This window comes from Ruditapes philippinarum, unplaced genomic scaffold, assembly GCF_026571515.1.
Source record: "Ruditapes philippinarum isolate M1 unplaced genomic scaffold, ASM2657151v2 ctg14_1_1_1_1, whole genome shotgun sequence".
Taxonomy (NCBI): Eukaryota; Metazoa; Mollusca; class Bivalvia; order Venerida; family Veneridae; genus Ruditapes; species Ruditapes philippinarum.
In genome coordinates, this window is record NW_026851921.1 from 342,882 (window position 1) to 354,908 (window position 12,027).

General features: G+C 34.0%; 1 protein-coding gene across 2 annotated transcripts in view; it reads right to left on the reverse strand.

Annotated features, from left to right (window-relative positions):
- The window catches only part of LOC132742779 (uncharacterized), a 90,544-nt gene that overhangs the window by 16,048 nt on the left and 62,469 nt on the right, over positions 1–12,027 (reverse strand). Inside the window, exons 1-5 of one of the 2 annotated variants that reach the window (XM_060731257.1) lie at positions 6,297–6,449; positions 3,955–4,939; positions 2,740–2,934; positions 1,577–1,708; positions 316–486 (exon numbers count right to left, since the gene is read on the reverse strand). In XM_060731257.1, the coding sequence (XP_060587240.1) occupies positions 316–486; positions 1,577–1,708; positions 2,740–2,934; positions 3,955–4,939; positions 6,297–6,310 (1,497 nt within the window). In that variant the 5' untranslated portion in view covers positions 6,311–6,449. Of the gene's footprint in view, positions 1–315; positions 487–1,576; positions 1,709–2,739; positions 2,935–3,954; positions 4,940–6,296; positions 6,450–12,027 lie in introns of those variants that run through there. The other variant, XM_060731264.1, reaches the window with a different exon arrangement.

Sequence of the window (12,027 nt, forward strand, 5' to 3'; positions counted from 1 at the left end):
AACTTTTTTTAGTAAAGGAGCGTTTGTCAAAGCAGTCAAATTATGTTTGTCTTAATTGACAAATGGAATAGTTGTTATTGTTTGATGATGTTGTTTTGTGTGTGTATTTTTATAAATTGTTTAGAAGGCCACATTTAATTAAAATTAACATAGTTATTTGTGTTTTACGATGGTGTATCTTCATGTGTTACCTTCTCTAAATATAGATATTATTAATTATTATTATTATTATTATTATTATTATTATCATTATTATTATTATTATTATTATTATTATTATTCCGTTGAGGTATATAACAGTATAGAGTTATCTACCACTGGTGGGCAATAATGTTCAAAGGCCAATGTTTCTGTCTTGTTGTCTCTCGATACACACATGGCGGTGCGCTGGAGCCACACACAGGACAGCACGTCTGTCAGGCAGCTGTAACAATTGATATGCACCCCGCATTCATTTGTTTTAATCATATATAAGTGAGACTTTGTCTGAAATATCGTAGAATACAAGTTTAATAAATGAAGTACATATGTACTAAAAGTGAAATGGTATAACAATATCCCACGTAAATTTTAATGAAATTTTAAGTGCACACCTATATAAACTAATATACAATTTTCTTTATATCTAAGCACTTTTCTTTCCTCCTTTGAGAATGTTCAATAATTCTTAATGGTAATAATGAATGGTACTTGACCACAAACCAAATCTTATTGTTTGAAACAATTAAACCCAATATATTCCTTATTTGCACTTATCTGTTTAAAACAATGAATAAGTTTTGGTGGAAATCTTCTTAATCTTAAGAAAACAAACGAAGAGGAAACCAATATATGATTTGTAATATATTTCTGAAATCTTTTATGGCCCAATATGGCGCCTAGTGGCACGTGTTTTATATGCATGCAAGCGTCTGTATACGACCATATAACCTGTCAGATATTTTTTAAACGCATTTATAACACAGCTAACATTCTATATTAGAGATTTATTGCACATATACTTATAAACTGTTACACTGATACAGTGTTATAAACAAAATGTACATGTAGAAGGGTCATCTGTGATGACATGTGTTGCCTCATGATAGCCAATCGCATGTTGCAGCTACTGTGAAGCAAGAGACCCAAAAACCATTAACAGGGCAAAACACTTTTTTATTCAAGGGCAATAACCCAGCTAAAAATCAGTCAAGCGAAAAACTTGAGTATTATGCACAAGTACTTGACCTATCAATCAATCCTGTAAAGTTTCATTGAAATTGCATTAGTGGTATAAGAGAAGTAGTCCGGTCAAACCTTAAAAATAAAAATTATTCAAGGGCCATAACTCATTAAAGGGAAAATGCTGACGATATACACAACTAGATCTGGTACTGATCATTCATGTAAAATTGATGAAAGTGCACAAGTACTTTATGAGGAGTAGTCCGGACAAGTTTTGTGACAGACGGACAGACAGACAGACGACGGAGAAGTGATCCCTATATGTCGCCACTACAGCGTTGAGGCGACACAATAAAAATAAACACCATTAATGAATGCAGTACAAATTAAGAGTCTGATTCGTAATACATACTTTTTGTTCTTCAATAAAGAATAGATTGTTCTTCTCCTCGCTTAGAGTCAAACTCCTTATACGACCATGGTCCTTCGATACAGGTGATCGAAACACCGTTATTGATTTACCAAACGATGGATAAAACAAAACCTGTTAAACAATGAGATATCGGAAATCTAAAGATCCGAAGACAAATAAATTTTACGGCCATTCTCAACAAATGGCGGCGTGACCGAGTGGTAAACGCGTCGGACTATTATTCTAAGGATTACTGACCGCGTGGGTTCAAACCCTGTCAGGGGCAAGCCGTTGTTTCTTTCATTGCTAACTACTGGTTGGTTCCAGGCACGGATTCGAGAGTGTTTTAATATGCCTATAGCTCTCAACATAATCGAACTAAAAGAAATTTGTATAAACTTACAAATTTTTGTAAATATAGACATTTAAAAACACATGTCTGAATCATGCCAACATATGCATCTACAAAATGGATATCTATTATAGTAATCAATTAAGGTGGAAATGAACAAAAAAATATGGAAAAAATGTTCCACTCTAATTATGGTGTTCGGGAGCAAGAAAAATATAAAAAGAAAAATACTAATGGGTAAGTATTTGTCGATATGTGAAAAAATAAATGTTGATATTTACTCCCATCTTTGATATGATATTTAAGAAATAATATATCTTAAACAGTGATTTTATCGCTCAACAACATCACTGTTTGGAGTTCGGATGCGAGGAATTATATCACGAGGGCGTAGCATCCGAACGACAAACAGTGATGTTATCCAGCGATAAAATCACCGATTTGGATATATTATTTCGCTTCTAACACGACATCGATATATAAAGGGTGCCGTACCTGATATTAAGCGAAATTGCACTTGATTTGTTTTCGTACTTTTTTTCAGCGCGTCAGATTTTTTAGTGGTTACGTCACGTGTATAATGATGACGTCACAAATCTAAATATAGAACGGCAACAGTATCGTTCGGATGCGCCCTCGTGATATAATTCCTCGCATCCGAACTCCAAACAGTGATGTTATTGAGCGATAACATCACTGTTTGGGATATATTATTTCTTAAATAACAAACACTTTCGGTTGTTCTTTATCAATAGAGAAAAATGCGGGTTGTGTAAGAATGTATGATCATGCACTGCTCAGTTGTTCTAACCTTTTCCAGAAAGCCAGTGTCTGTTCCAATATAGCCAAGAAATGAGTGTTCAAATGGCAACATCAGAAACGACGTAATTTCCTCTTCATGTATAGAGAGACGGAAAGAATCTTTGTTATTTTCATTCATAAGAGAGCCATCAAATAAGATTCTTCTATTTTTATCCGTATAGCCACATATTATCAACTTGTTGGGCTGAAACAATAATAAATGCTTACAACTTCAGAACAAATATTATTAGAATTAAAATTCGAGTTAATAAACGGTTGCAATCGGAACATCTCGGCTATTATTATCATCAATTATATCTTCTTATACGAAATTGCACGGGAAGGGCCGGAAAGATCCGATTGAAACGGTTGATGGTCGAATTATTTAAAGCAATAAGTACACTCAGAATAATGATTTAGTAGTATGTTTCGCAAGCAAGTCAAAATATTCGTACTACTCTGTTGGCATTTTGCTACTTTATCACAAATAATTTCACATTCAGAACGTTTTTTCTTCTGTTGATAAGCATCTTACATGTTCACAATCCATTATTACAACATTTTAAAACATATCATGTTTGCCCTTTCTACAAAGAAAAAAATCGTTCCCGAGTCATAATGTGGCTTTTAGTATATCAGTAGAGAAAACTACAGCTGCAGTACATCTTATTTATAAATTATGTATCATCCTGTTAACAAATAAAAAGGACAGTATACGGTACCATTACATTCACTTGTACAATTCGCTTTATGCATATGTGATAATGATGATATTATTGTGTACATGCACATGCTAACTGTTCCATTGTGATCAAACAAGTATTTGCACGTCCAAAAAATGGTAGGAGGTATATAGTATTCGACAAATATTTTTTTCGTGACATAGACTCCTACCTGATAAATACAGCTAATGTTTCTTCATTTATGAGAATTATTCCGAATACTGTTTACTACACAGAAGCCAAGCTTGGAACATGAATTCTATAGGTAACTCGACAAAAACATGGCGGATGGCTGCCTCGTGGGCCTCCCTTTTTGTCGTTTTTTTAATCATGTGATATTAAATTCTCTATTCTTATTGGCTTAGGACAGGCGGTTTTCGGATAGAAATGGTCAATTCGTGTTAATTGTATATGCCACCGTCCATGAACGGCGACAATGAATGTTAACAAAAACCTTTTTAGAACCTAATAATTAAATAAAAATAATAATAATTAAACATTACCAGTGATTCGGTGCATGAAGATTCAGAGCCATTAATCCAACTTGGAAACGTGCCGTTTCTACCCCTAAAACATGCCTCTTGCTCATCTATGAAGTATTTTTCTACCAAGCCAATTGGAAACTTACACATGATAGATCCAGAATACTTTGACTGCGTTCCACTAAACGACGCTATTAGGAAAGCAGTCTGTCCTGTTTTGACAAATTGTGCTGCAATCAGTGTTGTGTAACCGTTACATTCAAGCTTGCTCTCCATGTACGACCTGAAATATCGGTCGTTTCTGCACATTTGGCTAATATATGCTATCTTCTTTCCATCCTCCGAAAGTGTATTCCTTAAAAAGTATGCAGAGCTATTGGAATAGAATGCATATATAAATTCAAATCTCGTACCACGTTTAGACTTGATGTAGCGACTTCGATTATGCTGACCATGGTCGAAATGAAAAACGTTGTCTTTTAATTGAAATGTTCTCTCAGAAAATGTTTCAGTTCCCCTGCTTCCGCTAATTGCCGAGTAAAGATTACAATATCTTCCTTTGCAGGGCATAAAGACGACATGTGCTGAAAAATCGCCGCCCAGCGAGTGACCGAACGCTGCAGGGTTGTCTAACGGCTGCGTCAGCCAAAGTTGCTGTATGTTTGAAGCATTGTGTACGAAACATGCCGTGTCGTTGCAGCGAATTAAATATTCACCTCCCTGATAGTCAAATAGTGTAAATATTGAAATATCCTCAACTATATCTATCTCAGAGACTAAATCATCGAATGAAATACTATTATGTCTATATTGATAGATTGCATTGCCTGTAGCAACAAGTACATTTCCTGTTTGCGAAACTGCCAGACCCTTTACGTCATCGTTTTCTGCGATAAATATTTCCTGATCATTCAGTGTTTTTTCAGAGGAACAGACGTTATTCAAAGTTAGCATAACTAGCCCCAAAGTACACAAGAACTCCTGACTGGCTGCTAGTAGTCGCCACCTGCGGAAGAAAATCACAATAAGATAATGTTTAGATGCAAGTTAGATAATAACATAATTAGCGAATTGGTACATGTTTACCTCTTTAATAACTGTGCAAATTGTCGGATGCTTGTACCATAGACTGTATGATTGCTGTCCCTATAAGCCGTGGACAATCGGTGTTATGTTCATTGCAAAGTTTGTCAGAATGCTATAAGTACAGGTATAGCAAATGGAGCATGCATAACTGCCAGTCAAACGAGATTGACATTCACATGTACATTGTCCATTACTTCCTACATTTAGTAATACAATCGCTTCAAATTGATATATATTGATATAATGTTGGTACATGTATGACAAAGATTAAATATTGCTTGCATAGTTATACCATCTTGATATTATTGCTAGAAGGTTTCAACAACTTTATGATAGTTTGTACTGCATTCAACGGATAAAAATCGAGATGGCAGGATGTAGGCTACTTGGGTTGCTCTTGACTTTGTGCACATTCACATTTAGGGCTATTGAAATTAAATTATAATAAACTTGGCTGTTAAATTTAATATAAAATGATTTTTTTCTTTTTTCTCATGACATTTAGTTAACGTAAAGTTATGATTAGCTCGTGTTTTTCAAAACCCCACACAATTTATTGTCATGAACTTCATGTGATGCAATTAATTTACTCTTCTTTTTGTTGTTGTATTTTTTAAAATAAGTATTGTTATTTCTTACGAATTGAATTTGCATACAGTATGTATAGTATTAAAGTTAAAGGGCCGGATGTAACCCCTTTTTCTACAGAACAGTATCAGGCATCGGATCAGCAACCTACCCTTTTCAAAGGCACATGTTTACTCGGAAACGAATAAATGTTTACTCCTTTAAAAAGGACAAACATCAGTGAAAATAACATTTAAATAATGGTTTTAGAGTGTGAAAGATGTTCGTTACCCCTACTTGTGATATTATCTTAAAGCGAAAAAAGTATTTTGACTTTTATACAAAATACTAAATCACAATATATGTACATGTACTTACTGGGAAAATGATTATTCAGATAAATTGCCAATGAGTAACTTTTAGAAACCTTTAAAACTCATTAAATTAAAAAAGTACACACAAAAAAAAAAACTTTTGTGAAATAAAAACAAAAACATTTTTGAAGCATATTGGGCCTTTACAAAAACAAAACAAACAAATTTTATTCTCTATATATTTTATATTTATAAGTTCTTCCGTCTTGTTTTTAGAAATTTCAGATTAAGTTGTATTATTATTTGTTTTAGTATGTTAATCAGTAATTTTAAACACTACCAAAAACAAACAAACAATCAATGGTTGTCTCCTTAAAGAGTACATAATTTACTTACATTGTAGGTTCCATCAATTTACTTAAAGTTTACTTATCCGAAAACATAATTAATTTATAAAGCAAGTCAAAGGACATCTGACTATAACAAAGTAAAACGACTTCGGAAAGTGGACAATTAAATTTCAAGTGTCCGTAAATCAATTAAAGGAAAGTAAGTATAGGATGAGCAACTTTGACACTGGTGTCGCTGCAAAAGGAAACATCCGTTTTCAAAGTTTAACACTATATGCCTAGTCGCTTAGATACTTTACCGGCAACAAATGTATACATGTATACGATGAATCAATCACAATATCTTTTAGATAAAAAAAATTATATGAATATGTTTTTTTTTTTTAATACTAAACATATTTTAAGCATACATGTATTTCATTGCATAAAATCAAATATTATACAAATGACAATTATATAACAAAAAGCAAATAGGTCTGGAACATCAGTTTAAGCCCTTCCAAGGGAATACATGTCTTGAATATTTGTACAACATATCTACATTTAAACCCAATTTTTTCACTTATATTCGATTGCTACACATGTTACAGTATAAAGCGAATATGAGATTTGTTTGTTTGTTTGTTTGTTTGCTTGCTTGCTCGTGCGTGCGTGCGTGAATGTGCGCGCGTGTGTATACAATGATTACTATACATTCTGGTATGACAGGCGCCCTATGAGTGAAGCGAATCGTTACATACATGTATATATTACCATAAGATTTTCAGGGTCTGAAGTTGCAAACTACCTTGGAATTAAATCAATGTACTATCTAGAAATCGTTACATAATTATACTCTTGGTTCTCAAATATGCATAATAAAAACATCACTGTTATGTTAACAAAATTGTATGTTTTGTATAATATGCCCCCAGTAACTGTCTACCTAAATTCGGCAATTTTTGACATTTTTTTATTTTCTTGCTGAATAGATATTTTCCAAATCGCAAAAAGGATCCTGCGTGACTGACTAGATCAAAATAAATAGACAGAAAATGTAATTAATGTTACACGTTCTAACTTTATCACAAGAAAACCGTTCGCTTTTAATTTTTACTAAATCACACCGGAAGTGCTTGTTGTCTGCAAAACCCTTCTTATATAAGGGTCTACATTAAATTGAATAAGCAATCTTTGGAAAATTGTTCAAATATGTCCTCTTTAAAGTCTTCATTACCTCAGTTCTTACAGATTTACAAAGTAATTCGTTGATAAATAAAAGAAACGGTCAAGGTTTGAACAAAATAATTTTATGACAAACATGACCCTGATCACGTTTGTGTGATAATCACGCGACACCGGCTGGTGTTCTATTTAGCTTGGTTTTCGTTTTTCTTGCAGCTTAATCCTTTCGTCTGGAGCAGAATTTAGATCTATTGTAAGTATGATGTTAGAAATCAAATCTAAATTTCTTCCTGGTGACATACTTTATACAAGAATGTAGGGAAAATATGTGAAAATATTTGCAAGATCGATATTGTACAACAGGGCCGGATTATGTGTGCTCGTGCGCACTCGCATGTGTGTGGTGATGGGCGGCACATATTTACTGGTAGTCTGTTAGGCTGATATATAAAGGGGTCTGATCGAAAATGCTACTTTCTACAGTTGTGTCAAAGTTTGAAAGAACATTGATTAAAACTGAAATTAGAAATTGCTGCAAATCTTCCAAAGAAATAATCAACTGTTAGCTCTTGTTGCGTGACTACTATTTTGGGGATATGTTGCAACAGTTACTGTTGGGTTTGTCTTTGTTTAAATAGTTTTTGAGAGTCAGAGCATCTATATGTGGGTGCGTGTGTGGGGGAGGGCCCATAATCCACCCTGGTTAGTTCCTACCTGTGAAAACGGACAATATGATCTATCATCGCACTATCGAGAAAAGCAAATCAGATCAAATGGTAAGAATAGGAGTATTGTATTAATATATCTGGAAATATGGATCCAGTAGAAACGAATATTTGGCATTTGTTCTTCACTATTTTCCTACCCAGTACAAACTGTCTCCTGAGACATCCGGTTTTTTGCTTTTGTTAAGGCTGAGCAATCAGCTATGATTGTTTCTTTCTCTGTGACAAATGGCCATCGAGCAAAAAGTTCACTACTAACTTGAGTTTTTTTCAGTACCAGCTAGGCATCTCATGAAAGGCTATCTATAGTTATTCAGTAATATGAAAAAAAGAAAATATGTATAAATTCGAGGTACTTGCAAAAAATCTGTCTTTAAGCTCTGATTTTTTAATCAATTATTTCTATTGCATAACTTAAATAAATGGACTTAAATTTTTTCAAGAAAGTATTTTCTTAAAATAATGAAGGGAAAAAAAGAAATGAAAAAAATCACAGGGTCATTATTATGTCAGCTAAATCAAGGCAACTTATCTCCGTCACATTTGAAGTGAATAAGGTGGTCATGAATCAAATCATCCGAAATTTGCTTTAAAATTCTCGATTTAAATGTATAAATTTGTAAATGTATTTCATTTTCGTCAATATAACGAATGTTTTTTTGTAGAATTTCCCGATTACTTTATTACCAGATTGAAAAGCCAATTGAACAAATGAACCACAAGAATTTTATATGCACGCTTGATAACCTCTGATCCCCGCTAAAACTGTTAGTGTAAGGTAACATGTGATTCCGATTCTATTTTTCGGGAATCATTCCGATTTTACTAAATGTATTAGGTATGGCCTCAGATCCCCTTTCAAAATTCCATTTTATTCAGGTTCGCCAATTGTTTTCTCGTTTAGAGCACATGCATTCTTTTACTTGGGGACCATACGCCGCTTTTCATGGAATGACACTACTTTGTCACATTGAAGGTTCCATGATAACCGCCGTATGAACACATCTGCGGATGTTTCTAAATTCAAAATTCACCATTTTTGTGTTTAAATGTTGAATTCTACTTAGCCGGTGCTAGGGGGCGTGGACGGTAACTTGCACTTTCCAGTACCGTCCATGAACAGGCTCAATCAAACCGAGCCTGCAACATTTTACAATTTTGCCGTGTTGGGCTTCCTTACGGGATTCTGTTTTTCACTATTTAAAGTTTCATAATAATTAAATCAAATACAACAACAACAATAACAAAACATTTGCAGAAAGATCAAAATCATTAATAACTTCTCAAATAATATTGATATTCGAATTCTGTTAACGCTAATGACGACGCAAGAACGTCTTTCATGAGCATGTTCAATGAAACCTTATATCGAACACTTTCATTTAAGCTGTATAAAATTATGATTCATGAATACGGAAATAATTCCGTAAGTAGCGCTTTAATTATTTGTATACTAGTAATTTGTGATGTTTATATTGGACTGAAACTGAAACGATATACCAGTCATGAACAATATATTTTATTATATAGGTCTCGCACTTTTATTTCATGTATTTAACTGGCGATCTTTGGATTCTTCTTTTTTAAATAAATGATCATTTTCAACCACTATTGCCGTAAAGTGCCCTATACTCGTCAACTTTGAATACTTTACGCGCCGCCACAACGATATAATATATGATTATTATATTAATGCACTGGTTCCCTGTTGTCATCAAATCAAACTTGCATCTTGATATAAAAATTAACGCATGCTGTATAAATAACATTTATGATATAAGACGGGAAACCAGGCAGGTGTCTTATGACGTCCGACTAATGAACCTTTAGTCGTCAACACATGGAGCAAAATGTCGTCAATGGGACCTATAATCGTCAACTTTTCTGGGTTTTTTTTTTAATAATATTGCAAACATGAAGAACTGTTTAAATCTTAAAAAATATTTATCTAAAACCAATAAAACTGCCATTTATTGAAAATTACTCTGACAAATAATATCAAAGAAAATTTTAAAAGACAAGAATTAAGATCAACCAGGCAAAGGCAATGTTCACAGGACGCAGCCCCCGACACACCAAAGTAGGGCACCCAGAAGGCACCAAACCAAAACCTGGAGTGGACATAAAGGCGGCGAAAGGAGAGGGACATGTAATGTGTGAAATAACATAAACTAAAACGGGCCCATATGGGAATTAAAGGGATAAGGGCTGTAAGGATGAAAAGGGGAGGGGATTATAAATGGGAAGGGTTTCGATAAAATACCTACCGTAAACGACAATCCAACAAAGTAGACATCACAAAACATGTAAACATTCGAAAACAGGTAACAACACAGACATGAAAAACACGTGAAGGAACACAGAGGGGTACCGCCTTGGAACGGTCAGTGGTAGTTAAAGCTTAACAATGATATCTAGTTTGATATAATACATTTGACAAAAACAAATACTATTGAAACGTTGTTATATACATTTAAATGCTATGCAGCCAGCAAAATATTGTAAACACAAATAATTCAAAATGCTTTTAAAGAACAAATTAACATGTAACGAAAAACTAGCATGAACACGAAGATCCTTAATAACCCATGACCAATGACCTTGACATTTTAAGTTGAACGTTTTGAAGGCAATTCCATTACTTTTGCGTATATTATGCTGTGCTTAATTACCACTTGTGTAATACACTCAATGTCTGTTTCAAGTATTTCAAAAACAAAAGCACATGTTTGTTAAGGTCCAACACGTCTGGACAGCACCTTAGGTTCTTCAATAGGTCTAAGGAAGTATTTTGATTTAGACTTGTTTGCGGTTATAACCTCGTGAAGTGCCTTCGCGCTGTCTCGCCTCTGATTGCCAACTTTACGTTGGCCATTATATACTTCCACGGCGGTTGGATCATATGAGTTGTTAGCCTCGATATCAACTATGTATGACCCCAGCCGATCTAACTCCCGGCGACCGTAATGGTGCATTCCAACTACTTGAATGTTTCTTAGATTACACCTGAAGAGAAAAAAATCAGTGTAATTTTTTCAAAAATAATGTTTCTGATATTGTGTGTTGTGTGTCTATAAGTGCTGAGCTTCATCTTTCTTCCGTAAATTAAGTTGTCTTTCTTCCATTTGCGTTTTAAGTTTTTCTTCCCTTTGTTTTTCTCTCAGTTCCTTTTTCTTCTTCATTTCCTATTCCTTTCTTAATAATTATTTTTCCTTTATTATCTTCTTGGTTAATCGTTGCTGCTTTATTTCTTCCTTTAATTTTATTTCCTGTTGTTTCTTCTTTTCCTTTGCTTCAATTTCTTGCTCTTCATCAACAATAATTATTAACTTTAAGTTGTGACACAGTTTTCAAAAGGTATGCTCAAATCTCGTCAACTGGTACTTAAAGTCGTCATTTAATTTAAAGGTTAGGTAGTGTTTGCTTCGAAGGGAAGCTACAAATACAGAACCAAAAAATATGATCTATTGGACAGAGTTACTTCATGGCCACGTGTTTACAATTTTAATTCGCACATTGTGGCTGCTGAAGACATTGGATCGTCGACAGCTCTTACTCTTACTCTAGATATACACCTTTCAAAATAAGCCGCCTTTGGTACTTCCAGATAACGCGAGCGAGAGAAATCGAGATAAAAAAAACTGACGACAATGGGATCATGGCGGCTTTAAGGCACTTTACGTTAGTTGTTCAGAATTGCTACGTGAGACTCGTTGCTATCAAAATCGACCTTATGTAGTATTTTCTCGCGTATGCGCAATTTGTGAAGGGTAAAGTGTTAATTGCCTTTCAAAGGAAAAAATAAACCTTCAAAGATGATTTCACTTAAATTGACGGTAAAAAATGTAAAATTATGTTTAAAAAATATGTGAAAAAAGACTGTCTGAT